Consider the following 17,655-nt stretch of genomic DNA (forward strand, 5'->3'; position numbering starts at 1 on the left):
ATTGGCCATAAAAAGTGTGGATCAGGGTACTGCCCTGGGGGACATGTATGGGGGTCCGGGTACTGCCCTGGGGGACATGTATGGGGGTCAGGCTACTGTCCTGGGGGACATATATGAGGATCAGGGTACTGCCCTGGGGGACATATATGAGGATCAGGGTACTACCCTGGGGGACAGGAATCAAGGGAAAAAAAACACATTTAAAAAATACAGTTTTTAAAGGAACAGTGATTTTTATATCACTTAAAGGGTAACAATAAAAATGAAAAATGTCCTTTCAATATAATTCATGAGGGGTCCCTTAGCCTGCCTTTAAAGTGGCAGATCTGTACCATATATAGAACCTGCTGCAGCAAAACTGACATTTCTAAAGAAAAAAATACCGATACTAGGCGACATGCCCTCGGCACTGGGAGGGTCGCCCCTGGTAAATCACCTTGTCCCCGTGCCGATGGGAACAAGGGCCTCTACTCTCCACAGGCCCAGGGGGGTCCTATTAACATCAGGGTACCCCTTTAACAAAGGGGCACCCAGATGCCTCCTCCCCCCTTGTGAATGAGTATGGGGTAATTGTACTCCTACCCATTAACTAAAGGGTTCAATAAAATTGTAAATAAAAAAACAGACTTTTGAAAAAAATCCTTTAAGTGAAAAAAAAAACAAAAAAAAACACAAGAAAGTATTTTTTGACAAGTCCTTTATTATATAAAAAAAAATGGATCCACCAACATAATCCAGGGTCAATCACGACGTCCAGCGTTGTCCATGATTACAGCACCTTCACAATAAAATGTTTCCCCCGATCTGGTGTTTGATGTGAACATTAAAGGGCATGGAAACATTTAAACATACAGGATTATTCACAAAGCTGCAGAGTGAATGATCCAGCCGAAGTGAAGTGAGCCGAACGCTGATCGGCTATTCACTCTGGCTCAGTGCAGCTGATTTCAGCCGTACATTGGCTGCCTTTGGTCACATTATTATTATACAGGGTTTATAGAGCGCCAACAGTGTGCGCAGCGCTGTACAATATAAGGAAGACATTACAATCACAATACAATTCAAGACAAGATGGTAAGGAGGGCCCTGCCCCTGAGGGCTTACAATCTAAAATAGGAGGGGCCAGTGATACATGAGGAGGGAGCTGTGTGGGGATGAATTATTTGAGAATGTGATGGTTGAGTGGTTAGGTTGAGGTGGGATCGGCTTCCCTGAAGAGATGAGTCTTTAGGGAACGCCTAAATGCAGTCAAGGTGGCAGATAGACGGACAGGTTGGGGTAAAGAGTTCAAGAGGATGGGAGAGACTCTAGATAAGTCCTGGAGGTGAGTATGGGAGGAGTTGACGAGGGAGCTGGAAAGCAGGATGTCTAGGGAAGAGCGGAGGGGACGGTTAGGGTGATATTTTGAGACCAGGTTTGAGATATATCCGGGGGCGGAGTTGTGGACGGCTTTATAAGTGACTGTTAATATTTTGAATTTTATCTTCTGGGCTATTGGAAGCCAGTGGAGGGATTGGCAGAGGGGGGTGGGGGATGGAAGCCAGTGGAGGGATTGGCAGAGGTGGGTGGGGATGGAAGCCAGTGCAGGGATCAGCAGAGGGTGGTGGGGGATGGAAGCCAGTTAAGGGATTGGCAGAGGGAGGTTGCAGACACTGAGCGGTTGGTTAGGTGGATGAGTCTAGCAGCTGCATTCATTATAGACGGAAGGGGGGAGGGGCATGTGTAGTGGAAGGCCAATGAGGAGGGAGTTACAATAGTCAAGACGAGAGTTAACAAGGGAGTGGATGAGTAGTTTTGAACGTATTTTGTTGATGTTACGAAGGTGAAGGCGGCAGGATTTGGATAGGGATTGGATGTGGGGAAGAAAGGTGAGGTCCGAGTCAAGGATGACACCTAGGACCTTGGCATGGGGGAAGGGGGGATAGTTGTGTTATCAATCTCAATTGAAATGTTGGGGGAAGGTGCATGGGAGGGGTGGGGGGGGGGGAAATATCATGAGCTCAGTTTTTGAAAGGTTGAGCTTTAAGAAATGTTGTGACATCCAGACGGATATGTCAGTTAGTAGATTAGTGACATGCGAGGACACTGAGGGGGGAGAGTTGTGTACATTGGCTGCCGTTGGTCACATAGGCTGGATCAGCTGAGCCAAAGCTCCAGCAGCTCACTTGCTGCCATTCGACCCTATTCACTTAGGGGCCCGAATGGCAGTGAGTGAATAGCCAGATGCCGCCGAGTGGAATTTGGCTCGGCTATTCTGCTCGGTACCTCGGAGTACAAAATAAGTGAAAAGAAAGAGAAAAAAAAAAAAGTTGCCAAATTATTTTTTAAAATTATTTAAAAAAATAGGAAAATTTAAAAAAATAACAATATTTTAAAGAAAAGAAAAACAATTGGGCAGAGAGTCTTCTAGTGGGTCCCGGCCAATGAATAACAACTCGCCCAGTTGTTATTGTTTAATGACCTGGGGGCGCTGATCTGTCATTACAAGGGGGCGGAGCGAGCCGTTGTGAGATCACGGCTGGCTCTGCCCAGCTGTCATTTGCATGGAAATTGGTCGGCTTTGGGCCGACCGTTCTTCTCGTTTCTGGTGTCACTAAGGCTCAGCCGAGCGGAAGCATACGCGTTCGGCTCGGATGAGCTGCTCAGCTGCCTTCGGCTGCTGTACAGGTTATTGTGAATAGCCCGTACAGCAGCCCTTCGGTTTGACTGAATCGAAGGGCAGAGGCAGCCGAAGAGAGCCGAAGGATCAGCTGAAGCTACGGCTGGATCGTTCGGCTCTTTAGTGAATAACCCCCATAGTTTTCTTTACCCTTTTCCATGTACTCCATTAAACAGATATAGCCCACCCTCACCACCCCCAAAACTTTATACTTACCTAGATAGGAGCTAATCCATCTCACAGCCCCATGGAAGTCTATGGGGCAGAACTGCACATGTGCGGACATGGGGTGAAGAAGGTGGCCAGGGATGCAGACATTGATGTGGGCCTTGATGGCATGATCTAGGTAAGTACAGAGATTTGGGGAAGGGGAGGGGCTACATCTGCTTAGGAGAGTAAGGGGAAAGGGGTGAGGAAACTTTCCCCTGACCTGTATCAGCATGATTGTATACGCTGCTCTTCTGCACTATGATTGGCTGATTAGATATTTCCATAAAGAAGCCGGTGTACAGGCGTCCCAACAAAGTGCTCACTAGATGGATATCTCTCCTACATACGGATCATATCTATCACTAAGTGTCATATACACATTGTGTGGGGCGGGTGTATAGCACTGCGGCCACTCACTGCTGTGTGAAGTCATTCTCCGTTGGGTTCCAGAGCTCTGTGCGTCACTGGCCGTGTAATTAATTGAGAATCAAAGTCAATATTTGTGAGGAGGAGCAGCGGCAGAGTTCTCGGCAGTGCGCCCGGACAGGATTATATTCGTTGAGTGATTAAAGTGCAATTAGGAGATCTAATGGAATAGAATGTAAAATGATCACCCTGGAAGTGTGCCGGGCAGAGGGTGCGGTAATGTTCTCAGTGTGTCTGTACAGAGGACCAGGATGAGTACAGAGGATGAGCCTGGAGAATCAGTGGACCAGGATGAGTCCAGGGAATTAGTGGTCCAGGATGAGTCCAGAGGATCATAGGAACAGGATGAGTGTGGAGGATCAGAGGAACAAGATGAGTCTGGAGGATCAGGGGACCATAATGAGTCCAGAGGATAAGAGGAACAAGATTAGTCCAAAGGATGAGAGGAACAAGATTAGTCCATAGGATGAGAGGAAGAGGATAAGTTTGGAGGTTTAGAGGACCATGATGAGTCTGGAGGATCAGAGGACTAGGATGAGTCCAGAGGATCGGAGGACCAGGTTGAGTCCGGATAATCAGAGGAACAGGATAAGTCCAGAGGATCAGAGGAGCAGGATGAGTCCAGAGGATCAGAGGAACAGGATGAGTCCAGAGGATCAGAGGTCCAGGATGAGTCCAGAGGATCAGATGTAGAAGAAGAGCTGCTGAGACCAGAAGGGACTTCATATTGGTTACAGTTGGATGTAATCCAATGTGTGATGTCATCAGCCCGGCTGCTGGATGCTGCAGAATACAAAATACAGAAATCTCCAACATCTGCCGTATGGTGGAAGGGGAACCGGCAGGAATATGGTGACGTCATATAGTATGATTCCCGAACCGTTCCATCCACTCCTTCTTCATAGACACCACACAAGATGGCTGCTTCACACATCTCAATGAGATTATTGTAACAGAAAGTCTCTTCCCATCAATCTCTCCAAATCTATTCCCTCTGACGTATCCCGTTCCTCTGTATGGAGACACACACAGCTCATTATTGGGGCAATGGCCTACACACTTCCAAAGCTAAAACTCTACAATAAGGATTCTTATTTTTTTTTTAAGTGACAGTTATTTTTAGCTGAGTTTGATGAGATTTGACAATTCCAGTCACATGTAAGATCTTTATTGTAGAAGGTCTCCATGTTTACGTCGTAAAGCAAGAAGATAAATATATACAGTTCACTGGCCAAAAGGCTTTTGTTTCTGTCCATCACGCAGCACAGCTAGGCAGATGACACCACGTCCCCTGGTACAGGTGAATACAACCCCAATTCCCAAAAAATTGGGGGCGCTTTGTAAAATCTACATAGAAACAGAGTGCAATCATCTGCAGATCTCATCAACCCGAATTTTATTCACAATAAAGCAGCATATCAAAATGTTTAAACTGAGAAAATGGAGCATTTTAAGAAAACAATCAGGTCCTTGAAATTGATGCAGCAAGACATCTCAGTAAAGTTTGGACAGGGCCGGTGTAGCATCCCCACTTCTGTAAACATCTTGTAAATGAGGAGACTTGGTTGCTGGAGCTTTGGGAGAGGAATGTTGTCCTATTCTTGCCTGACATAGGATTCTAACTACCCAGACACTCTGGGGTTGATTTACTAACCTTATAAACACACCACGAACATGTATACACCTCTGTGGTGTGTTCCCTCCCAGCATGATCTATGGGTGGAATCTAAACACCTTTGTAGTGTGTACACACCCAGCAGGTGTGTTGTGCAAAGCCAAGCATGAATTGCAAGGTGATGTTGTGTAAATTAGCTCTACGTTGTGTTGCTTGCGTTGATGAATGCAGGAATGTAAATGCATGAGCTAACCATTTTTGTCTAAACTGTGAAGCAGCATTATATATGCATCATGTGCATGATTTTTCCATATATGGCATTAGTGGAAATATGCTTTTAGAGACTTTTTGGTTGATAAATACGTTTTGCTGTGTGAAAATCACACGCACCTAGTGCGTGCGTGTGTTTAGGTTAGTAAATCACCCCCTCTGACTCTCTAAGATGCTCTTTATATCCCCAATCATGTGACTGACCTGTTACCTGTAAAATGTTCTTCCAGCTCTTCCTTGTTGGTACCACAGAGGCCCCATTCACACTGAGCGATTTATGGAGCGATTTTTTTGCAGCGATATCGCTCATATTTCCACGCGATATCGCTCTATGTAGCTTCTCCAATCCATTTCAATGGAGCTGTTCACATCTCGCCGCTCAATATCGCTGGTAGCTCGTCGCTCCTACATGACCCTTTTTTCGAGCGATTTTGCTTCTGATTGCATACAGCCCAATAGGAAGAAGTCGCGCGACAAGTCGCTCAATATCGCTCAAAATCGCGCGATTTTCATGTCGCTCAGTGTGAATGGGGCCTCACTCTGCCAGCTTTTTGTTGCCCTGTCCCAACTTTTTTGAGACGTGTTGCTGCCACCACTTTCACAATGGCCTGATTTAGTTTTTCCTAAAATGCTCCATTTTCTCAGTTTAAACATGTGATATGTTTTCTATTTTCTATTGTGTATATAATAGGAGTTTATGAAATTTTTAAATCATTGTATTCTCTTTTTATGTAGATTTTATGCAGCGTCCCAACTTTTTTTTAAAATTGGGGTTGCATATTGGAAAAAAGAATCAGGTTACCATGGTGTCTTCCTCCCACCCTAGCCTACAATTGGACTATACAGGAAATGGAGCAGACTAGTGGGCTCATCTCTCTGCTCTCTCCTCTTATCAGAATGCTTGCGATAAGCACATCTGAATGCAGCACACCTGATTAGCTCCCCCAGTGCTGCCTCTCCCTTGCCCAGTCTCAGCTCTGCTGTAAAGGGGATTACTAGAGGTGGAAATCCAAGTCAGATTCAAGTCATTGAACTGCGTGAATGTAAACATTTCAAATGGATAAATAAATACAGAGCTGCATTCGATCTTTTCTGAAGTTCAGCTTTCATTCCAATAAGATTCCTCTTCAGTCAGTCAGCAGACTCCTGACCAGGCATCCTGCCAGGGACCCAGTTACAGCTTATCCTTACAAATATTAACGAGCGACACACAGAGCTACGGGACCTCCAAGCAGCCAGTGTCCATATTACAGCCTGCACAGGATCTACAACACGCTTATGACACATATATGTGGTATGCATTTTTAATAGGTATATATATGGCATGTTTTCTGTATTCATTAGACTTTATATTATTATATCCTCTACTATTTCATTAATTTGTATTGTCCTTTTATATACATACTATCTCTATATGGATTCACTGTATCCATAGAAGTCTATTGCTGGTCTGTAGCTCAATGTTTTGTGTGGTTCTTCATAATGAATTTCCTGTGATCTCTTGATATTTATTTTTATACAATCACTATATTAATTCTGACACGTGTGACCATCATATTCCATCCAATTCTGAGGTTCCTGGACTGGTTTAAACCGCTGAACTTTACTTGAAGTTGTATTTCTGTTTGGGGATAACTGACCTTTTTAACTACTTTAGCTCTCCCTCCATACACCTTCTTTGGACCACAGTCGATTTTACATTTCTGCTCTGAACCCATTTATTCCAGAAATAACGTTATCATTACTTAAGATAACAAAGTCATACAAATTGGTTTTGTTTTTTGTTTTTTTTACAATTCACAAAGTTTTCTTCTGTTGATGTATTATGCAATCTGTAGAAATTTTTTTTAAAAAAACTGAAAAAATGCACTTTATTATAGTTTGATCAGTTAGATAAACAATATTGTTACTGTAGAGAAAAAGAAAACAAATTCTACAATTTGTCCTGCTTAAAATGATACTACACTTATGACTCTGGCACAAAGCATTGTAAAGTTATTTGTAGATGAAATGAAGGCTTTTTATTTTCAGTGTTTATAAACAATGTTACTTTGTATCTCTCTATCTCCCTCTGATCAATGTTTATAAACAATGTTACTTTGTATCTCTCTATCTCCTCCTCTGATCAATGTTTATAAACAATGTTACTTTGTATCTCTCTATCTCCCTCTGATCAATGTTTATAGACAATGGTAAACAAAAAAACTAATACCATTTGTTGTTTAGTTCAGTAGAACTAAATTGTATGTGTAGAAAAGTTTTAAACCAATACAGTGGATTTACAGCAATGATCATACTTCAAATAATCCCTTCCAATTCAAAATTCCCAATATCGTTTATTGGCAACACAAAACCCTCAATACAAACATGTACAGGAGTGTTCATAGCCCTGCCTGGACTGTGTTCTTGATAGAAGGTTTACTGCTTTCAGTCTACTATAACCCCAAAGGTCTGTTTGTAGCACCAATGACAGCTTCAGACTAAGACAGGACTGACAACTGCCCAATTTGCGGGCAGAGCCCCACTGATACATACCTGAATATAGAGATGATCAACCTGCATAACTTAACCTGAGATGTGCAATGGACACTATGGTTAGTGTACAAAAAAGGGGGCATACTCAAAGAGTAAAATGTTATCAAAAGGGGTAAGGGCAGGTGGGGCGGCATGGACATACTGACAGATGGAGAGTGGAAACAGGGGGGTAGGGGAAACAGGGGGGTGTAAATGTGTGGGGCTCCTCCCACAAACACGGCTAACAAGTTCACCTAAAACGTATACATTTTGCACATGGTCATTAGGATGTGTGTTGACAGACTATTTGCATCAAAACTGCTTCATTCTCAATTGTCAAGCTATGGAAATGCAATAGCAGCTTGAAGCAGGTCATATGCAAGTCAAAAGGGGGTGAACATCTGATCAAATGTGCCTGTCAATGCATTCTGAATGATCTCAGAATCATCTTATACTGATGTCAAAACTATGCTGCATTTGCCCATAGACGCAAGCTCTAAGCTTGTTGGTTGGAAGCATTTGGTCTGTGTTTTCTGTTCCACACTGAACTCTGTGTCCCTACTGCGGAGATTCCTCTCACCCTTCCTGTTGTGGTGACCATTGTAAATAGGAGAGAAAGGAGGGAGGAGGATCTAAAACTGCCACCAAAATAGAGGATAGCATATTACACCAATATCCACTATAAAAACCCTCCCCCAAATTGTCTGACGTCCTGCCCCAAATGCCAGGCTGCTTCACCAGATCTGGATCACCTAATATGGCTATGCCCCCTCATCCAAACATTTTGGACCATAGTTCTCTCTTACATGAAATCCATTTCGGGCTCCTACAGACCCCTACACCCGGCACTATGCCTATTTCGTGGCAGCCATTCCGACTGCCACAACTGCTCATTGGGATCCTTCTAGGTGGGAACACTTATGCGATACTAACAAACTGGTTAACTCTAGCTTCCGCCACATTGAAGTCACTGAAAGACCTCCTGCGCAAGCTGCTGTCACTAGACCAATTAGATGCCCAGCTAAATCAACCCCTTACAGCTGGCTTCTTCGCCACTTGGTCCTCCTTCCTCCTGGTTGAACTTCCCCCATGACGACTAAAAGTGGTAATGGCGATGTTTCAGTACACTACATGGTATCTCACCTCAAAGCTAGCTGGATCTTTGGGTGCCTTAGATGTCCTTTAGCGTTCCAATAACTGGCTCCTTCTACTAATACTAGTCCTGAATAACTTATCAATTTCATGGTCCATCCTAGTAACTACTGGCCCATTCATGCCGTATCCCTTTTTTTTTTCCTTTCCTTTTCCATCACTCAACCCCTTATCCCCTTTTTTCTCTTGTTCTGGTTTGTTTTGTTGTGCACACTAAAGTTTTAAAAACGACATCTCTTATGCATGCTATTGACAGGATGTCGTTTCACTTAGGGATAGAAGTCCCTCCCCCCCCCGCCCCCCCCACAGACCTAACAACACAATGCATTTGGTGTATTTTTTCTATGACCGCCCGAGAGAGCAACTATTTGCTACTTTTGCCCTTGTTTTTCTCTTCTTGTGATCACCGTCAAAGCTTTTAAAATATAAAATAAAGAATTTATAAAAAAATGTCATGGTCCATGTCCATTATATGTCCTATTTTATGTCACCTATGGCCCTTCCCAAGAGTCCCATGGATTGATTGAGGCGTTGCTATGCGATTTCATGTTCCTTCATGTTGGTTACAACTGCATTTATTCATTTCTTGATTGTTCTGTATATCTTGGAAAATATTTTAATAAAAGATTACATGCTAAAAAAAAAAAAAAAGAATTGGAGCCTAAAACAGCATTTCTCAATAGAGGCCCCTATTCCAGTGACAACTTTCAAAGGGGGGGGATTCTCCAACATTGTGGGATGATAATCCGTGAATCTCGTCTTGTTTTGCAGGGAAATCATCTCTACAATCAGCATGATTTTCCTCCTTATCTTTCTGACTCTCAGCGTGTGTGTGTTGGGTCAGTTCCCCCGAGTCTGCACTACACCTGAAGCTCTGAAGAGCGCGCAGTGCTGCCCAGAGGTGAACGGACAGAAGTGTGGTGGTCCTGGTCGTGGATCCTGTGTTGACGTGCGTCCTCTCCAGTCCAAAGACAGCAGCATCCTTCAGGCCTACGACGACCGCTTGAACTGGCCTCAGTGTTACTTTAATTATACTTGTCTTTGTGAAGCAAACTTCAGCGGATACGACTGCACGCAATGCAAGTTTGGTTTCTATGGGAAGAACTGTGAGATCAAGAAGATCTTGCTGAGAAAAGAGATCCGTAATCTGACTGACGAAGAGCGCGCAAATCTCATCAGCTATCTGACACTGGCCAAAAGCAAGAAAAGCGAAGATTATGTGATTCTGGTGACCAGCGACCGACACGACCATGACACCTACCGCTTCATTGATGCTTCCATCTATGACATCTTCTCGTGGATACACCACTACTCCACAAAGCCAATTGTGATCAACAGTTCATTCACTTCTCATAGAAATTTTGCCCATCAAGGTCCTGCATTTCCTGTATGGCACCGCCTGCTGCTCCTGTTCCTGGAGAGAGAGATCCAACGCCTGGTGGGAGACGAGGACTTTGCTCTTCCATACTACAACTGGAGTAAAGATGACAACTGTACAATCTGTACGGATGAGTACATGGGCAGCAATGATCTGGAGGGCAACCTTAATGAAACTTGCCACTTTTCAACCTGGAAGGTGAGTTTACCTTTTATTATATATATATATAAATATATATATATATATATTCATCCGACTCTTGCAGGTTCCTGTAATGGGTATGTTATTTGCTTGTGAATTTGAACCTCCAACAAAGTAAATGACGGCTCAAATTGCACCTATGTCCAGACTACTGACATTAAATATTTGCATATACTTAACAGGCCATAAAACAGCTTTTTAACCTCTTAGTGACCAGTGACATCCATAGTAAGTCATTGGCACCGGGCCCGTTCAAACAGACTCCTGGCAACTTTAAGCTCTGTTTACACTTGTAAAGCCGGCTGTCGGCTTTACAATAGAAGCGATCACGCGACTCAGCTGTCGCCCGATCGCTTCTCTGGGCCGGTAGATTGGCCACCAATCCACAGAAAGGATGTCCTGGAGCTGGAGAGAGTCCAGAGAAGGGCAACTAAACTAATTAAGGGGATGGAGGACCTAAGCTATGATACAAGGAGGAGGAGGGGGATGGAGGACCTAAGCTATGATACAAGGAGGAGGAGGGGGATGGAGGACCTAAGCTATGATACAAGGAGGAGGAGGGGGATGGAGGACCTAAGCTATGATACAAGGAGGAAGGAGGAGGAGGGGGATGGAGGACCTAAGCTATGAGACAAGGTTACTAGATTTAAACTTGTTCACGCTGGAAGTGAGGAGATTAAAGAGGGGACATGATTCTGATGTACAAGAAAAGATTTAACCACAAAGGGCGTAGGGGATTCTTTTTATTCAGAGTGGTTACATTTTGGAACTCTCTGCCACAAGATGTGGTATCAGCAGAGAGTATTGAATCATTAAAAAATCATTTAGATACCTTCCTCAGAGACCGTAACATACAGGGGTACAGATACTCTTAAAAACTAGACCACACAAGGACTTGTATACACACATGCATGCACAACACACACACAGACACACAAAGGTTGAACTTGATTGACCTGTGTCTTTATTCAACCTCAAAAACGATGTAACTGGAAGACATTGTGCGTTACCAGCATGAGGTCAGGAAGTGATCACATCTACCAGTAAACCCCACGCCTCAGACAATGTAACTTATAACTTGTATAAGGCTGGTCATGATTGGTTCTCTTTAATATGACTCCATGGTGTGTGAAGATAATGACATCTAATGCTCAGATCACTTTTATGCTCTACGTTAAATTGTACAAGATGAAATCTGGAATTTGGTCCACGTTTAATGATCAGAATCCTCCCCATGTAACTTGCATGTCCCTGCCACAGCAAAGAGTTTTGACTCCATTTCATCCTTCTATCTCGCAGGCCATCTGTACCGGATATAACTTTGAGGATGCCTACTGCTGGAGTGCCACCGTGAATGAGACGGAGGCGTTGCAGAGAAAACCAGGTGCAGAGCCTGACACTTGGATCCCCACTGAGAGTGACGTGAACGATGTATTACAGTTCCATAATTATGATACTGCTCCGTACAATAGGTCCTCCCAATACAGCTTCCGCAATGCTTTGGAAGGTAACGCTCTCCTGATTAAGCAAGAGCAAATTTGTGAAAATTCAATTTACCGATCAGCTGCACTTCTACCAGTTTAAATGCCTTCAAATGTTTTCAAAACATACATTAGAAGCTGCCTCAAGTTAGATAGAGCCTGCCTCAATTCCTGGCTGGGGGGCATCCAGCACCATCATCTAGCTCCTTCCTGCCTGACTGCCCAAGACCCACCCCTCTCATTTATTGGATTTCACTTCTTTCAATCAGGGAGGCTCATCATATGGGCATTGCCTAGGGCAGTGGTGGCGAACCTTGGCACTCCAGCTGTTTTGGAACTACAAGTCCGATGAGGCATTGCAAGGCTCTGACAGCCACAGACATAACTCCCAGAGGCAGAAGCATGTTGGGATTTGTAGTTTTGGCACAGCTGGAGTGCCAAGGTTCGCCACCACTGACCTATGGCAATCTGCATGCAAAAACAGCCTGCCTAGGAACGCCCACTCCTCCAGACCGACATCCACCCATCAAGGCATGTTGATATTTGCATAACTCCTCCCAAGAGCGGGCCAACTGCTTATATCAAGCCTGAGGGTTCTTGATGGGGGGCTCAACAGGGTGCTGTACATAGCCTACTGAAAACATCACAGCACCCTACCGGCCTAGTGACACCCATTGGTGACATCGGGGTGGAGTTAAAAAAAGTTATGAAACAGTAATGTATGTAATGAGACAGATTTATTTAAAGATATCATAAGTATATTAATAAGGGGGAAGGAAGGACCAGGGAAAGCAAAATACTAGCAAAATAAACTTCAGCTTTGAAAAAGAACCTCCTTTGATGTTTTGAAGTTCATCTAGGGTAAGTGGCAATAGGTTGGACTTGATGGACTAATGTCTTTATTCAACCTCAAATACTATGTAACTATGTATAAATGGTCTTTTGAAAGGGGTTTGGTCACCATGTGTGAGTCAGTCGAAGTAATAACAAATATCTGAAACAACAAAAAAATCTTGTAAATCTCACTAATAAAAACTTCCTCCTCCATTAACATCTAAAACTGTCCCCTGTTGGGTCTCTTCCAAAGCTGCAATCCAAAGAAAAGGAGCACAGGCTCTGCCACACCAGAAGGGAGCGGGATCTTGGAACTGGGTCAGTTTAAAATGGGTGGAGGACTCTGATGAGGTGCCTGTATTTGGCATTAGCTCAAATATGGGTGATTACTTCTCTAGGTTAAGACATGAGTAGGAGGAAGCCAGTGATCCATCTCTTTGGATTAGTACCAGAGGAGAGCAAATGGGGACATCTTTAGAACCTGGAAGGTCAATGTTGACAAAAACTACAACATTCTCTTTCTGGTATCATTATATGAGGTGTGTGTGTCTGTTTTTGTCTTTGCTTTAACTGAACAGCACACACAGTGAACATGTTAGGGGTCCAAAGGTCCCCCCAAAACCAATTATCCTGGAAGTCTGTGCCTACTTGTCCCCAATGGTAAAAAGACAGGTGGCACATAAGCCCCATTTAACAATATTAATTACTGGGCCATACCTACACTGATTACCCAGATCTGCTCACATACTGTGTCCATTATGAGCAGTTTCTACCATCCCTGCACTGAGTTCCCGGGTATGCAAACCTCCTTTGTCCATTATGAGGAGCTCCCACCATCCCTGTACTGATTTTCCTGGTCTGTACACCTGCTGTGCCCTTATGAGCAGTTCCTACCAACTCCACATTGAGTTCCTGGGTCTGTACACCTCCTGTGCCCATTATGAGGAGCTCCCCCCATCCCTGTGCTGAGTTCTCGGGTCTGTACACCCGCTGTGCCCATTATGAGGAGCTCCCCCCATCCCTGTGCTGAGTTCTCGGGTCTGTACACCCGCTGTGCCCATTATGAGGAGCTCCCCCCATCCCTGTGCTGAGTTCTCGGGTCTGTACACCCGCTGTGCCCATTATGAGGAGCTCCCCCCATCCCTGTGCTGAGTTCTCGGGTCTGTACACCCGCTGTGCCCATTATGAGGAGCTCCCCCCATCCCTGTGCTGAGTTCTCGGGTCTGTACACCCGCTGTGCCCATTATGAGGAGCTCCCCCCATCCCTGTGCTGAGTTCTCGGGTCTGTACACCCGCTGTGCCCATTATGAGGAGCTCCCCCCATCCCTGTGCTGAGTTCTCGGGTCTGTACACCCGCTGTGCCCATTATGAGGAGCTCCCCCCATCCCTGTGCTGAGTTCTCGGGTCTGTACACCCGCTGTGCCCATTATGAGGAGCTCCCCCCATCCCTGTGCTGAGTTCTCGGGTCTGTACACCCGCTGTGCCCATTATGAGGAGCTCCCCCCATCCCTGTGCTGAGTTCTCGGGTCTGTACACCCGCTGTGCCCATTATGAGGAGCTCCCCCCATCCCTGTGCTGAGTTCTCGGGTCTGTACACCCGCTGTGCCCATTATGAGGAGCTCCCCCCATCCCTGTGCTGAGTTCTCGGGTCTGTACACCCGCTGTGCCCATTATGAGGAGCTCCCCCCATCCCTGTGCTGAGTTCCCGGGTCTGTACACCCGCTGTGCCCATTATGAAGGACTACCACCAGACAGGGGTGGGGCTTCGACCAGCAGGGGGCGGGGCGGGGGAATGCCTCACCCCGAGCAAGAGGTACCGCACGTCACTGATTATGAGGGGTTCCCTCCATCCCTTCTGGATTTTTTATTTGTCTCATATTCTGGTAAATTTCATAAGAGAAATGGAAAAACCTCAAACTAGGACAACAATGACATAGAGATCTCTGTGCTGAAGATCATATAGAGAATATATTGTGGCAGCAATTACACAATACAAAGGCTCCACCTAAAAATGCAAACATCCTTTTAGGTGGACTGACCCCTAATTTACCCAAAGAGGTAGCATACGGCCCCCTCATTGTGTTTTGTTTTTTTTAAGGATTTTTAAATCTGACTGATGGGAAGTCCGAAGACCATAACATGCATAACATGTTCCACAGCTATATTGGGGGGACGTTGTCCTACGTTCCTTTCGCTGCCAATGACCCGATCTTCTTTTTACACCACAACTTCATTGACAAGTAAGTCCGGGATGTTTTCTTATTTCAATGTATGCTTCCAGCACGTTCTAGCTTGTGTGTGACTTGTGTGTGAAAAGATCCGACCAATCCAATCGCTTCAACAAGGAAACCTGTCTAGAATTTACTTCTGCTTCCATTGTTATTAGGAGATAATGAAAGGTGTGGAGTGTTGTGTTATTTAGGGGCTGTATACACATTCTCACAGCATTCCCACCACTAGATGGAGCCGAGGAGCATAGGAAATCTGCTCAGTTATAAAGTGGGCTGAACTTTTATACTCCCGCCCCTTAGTGTTCCAACCCAATCACCGTTCAAGCTGAGGAATAATACATTTGTCTGTGCTCATCCTGGGCAGGACAGACTTGGAGTTTTGACTCAGGTCAGTTGGGTGACCTGCCTCTGTCAGTTGGGTGACCTGCCTCTGTCAGTTGGGTGACCTGCCTCACTAGGCTGGACACTAGCCCCATTCCGCCCCCCACACCTCAGGCAGTGACACCACTGGGGAGACCACTGTGTCCACGTCTAGTAAAATTATGACTATCCTGAAGGCCGGCTCTATAAATTGAATGGGGGTTTCTATTCATCCGAAGGACAATAAATATCTGAGTTACTCTCTGAGATGCTGATAGAGAGACAGAGGGGATCACCAATAATATCTCTGACTATTCACCCTCTTTGACAATGCCTCTGTCTGGAGACCATTGCTCTCTGCATATCACAGGACGGTTCATCAGACATTTATGGATTAGCTTGTTGTGTATCTAGGAAATCCGCCCCTCAGCATTGCAGTCATCGGAAAGCCCTCCCCTCAGCAGGGAGGGCTTGCGATAATCGTAAGTACGATCTGCCTGTCCAAGATGTGCAGATTGTATGAAATTTTAATGACCTTACAAACATCGCAAGACAAAAGTCATGCAATGGTTGTAAGGTGTATGGGCAGCTTCAGACTAACTTGATTTTCTGGAACTTCTAGATCAGGGCGGGGCAAATGCCTGATCTAGGTTTTCTCCTTTAAAATGAGAGTGTGTATGCCACCCCTTTTTTTGGCCAGGTCATCCCAGGTTGCTAAGAGCTGGACAGACAGATGTGTTAGGCCCATACAAATCTCCCCGCCTAGCTCTTAGCAACCTGGGATGCTCTGGCCAATGTCTCACCCAGCTCCTAGAAACCAGTGATGTCAATGGTTGCCGGGAGCTGAGCGGGACACTCTGGCTGGTGTCCCTTTAAGTTCCTAGCAACCAGTGAGGTCACTAGGCTGGACACCAGCCCCATTCCGCCCCCCACACCTCAGGAGGCGACACCACTGGGGACACCACTGTGTCCACGTCTAGTAAAATTATGACTATCCTGAAGGCCGGCTCTATAAATTGAATGGGGGTTTCTATTCATCCGAAGGACAATAAATAACTGAGTTACTCTCTGAGATGCTGATATAGAGACAGAGGGAATCACCATTTATATATCTGACCATATATCCTCTTTGGCATTGCCTCTGTCTGGAGACCATTGCTCTCTGCATATCACAGGACGGTTCATCAGACATTCATGGATTAGCATGTTGTGTATCTCGGAAATAATACCCTTCGCACAATCAGACAACACCACAGCCTCAACCACTGGGAATCATTCTAAAAGGTGCCCACACACCTTACAATTTATCTGCAGATTTTCTGTGGTCAGATGGAAAAAGTGCAACAGATTGGCCCAGGTGGAGATTACTCCATCCGCACAGTTTAATGTAGATGGAGGAATCTGTTGCACCTTTTCCATCTGACCACAGAAAATCTGCAGATAAATTGTAAGGTGTGTGGGCACCTTTAGCGAAGATGTAGTTAGAAGTTGGTTTCTGGTTTGGCTGCACACCTGAGCTTGGGTGGAGACCATTCCTCGTAGTCCCAAAGACAAACACAATTTCCACTGCTTGTGTAAGAACTGATGGAGCGTGGGCACCAATTGCCAATGAGCAGAAGTAAAGAAACTCTAAACTACTATGTACTCCCTCCTATCAAATTATACATTGTGAGTGAAGTATGTTGGAGTTCAAGATCACTCACTCGCTTCCCCCTCAATATTTGGGCAGAATTCTGTGGGGAATGCAAAAAGGAAACTAGATCACCTTGCATTACCAACAAAGCCTGGTGAAGCTAAAAGAAGGTTCATGCAGCAGACCTGTCCATGGATTTGGTGGTTGTTTTAACCTTCGCTGCTGTGTACTAGACCACCCCAAGTCCAAGTCTAGGTTGTTGTAGGTACATTATACTTTGGAAATATTGTTTTGCACCTTACCCAATATACATTGTAAATCAATTAACGTAGTAGTAGCTTTTTTGGAAGAACACCCTCACAGGGGAAGACCATTCACACTCAATGCAGATAATGTCTATGGTAGGAATCACACTGAACACTGTAGTTCTGAAGGCCACGCTGCACATACCCTACAAGAGTGCGCCAACATGAGAATTTATGAGATGCAAATGATCTAATGAACTTTAGAGATATCTCTATCTTTACATACACCGTGGTAGATCGGAAGGGAGAGAACACATACCGTCGCTTGCTCACTTCTCGATCCTTTCCCTGCATAGAGCCGTGACTATCACTCACGGCTCCCTGCAGGGATTCCCCCCTCACCTGTCCGATCCTCCAGCGGTGACTGGCGGAACGGACGGACGGGC

At 45.0% G+C, this 17,655-nt stretch overlaps 1 protein-coding gene across 1 annotated transcript in view; it reads left to right on the forward strand.

The window, feature by feature from the left end:
• The first annotated feature begins 3,799 nt into the window (after positions 1–3,799).
• The window catches only part of LOC108801245 (tyrosinase-like), an 18,257-nt gene continuing 4,401 nt past the window's right edge, over positions 3,800–17,655 (forward strand). Inside the window, exons 1-4 of the mRNA XM_018573181.1 lie at positions 3,800–3,984; positions 9,618–10,422; positions 11,725–11,932; positions 14,839–14,980. Of these exons, the coding sequence (XP_018428683.1) occupies positions 3,800–3,984; positions 9,618–10,422; positions 11,725–11,932; positions 14,839–14,980 (1,340 nt within the window). The remainder of the gene's footprint in view (positions 3,985–9,617; positions 10,423–11,724; positions 11,933–14,838; positions 14,981–17,655) is intronic.

Source organism: Nanorana parkeri, unplaced genomic scaffold, assembly GCF_000935625.1.
Source record: "Nanorana parkeri isolate BGI_ZX_2015 unplaced genomic scaffold, ASM93562v1 scaffold2264, whole genome shotgun sequence".
Taxonomy (NCBI): domain Eukaryota; kingdom Metazoa; phylum Chordata; class Amphibia; order Anura; family Dicroglossidae; genus Nanorana; species Nanorana parkeri.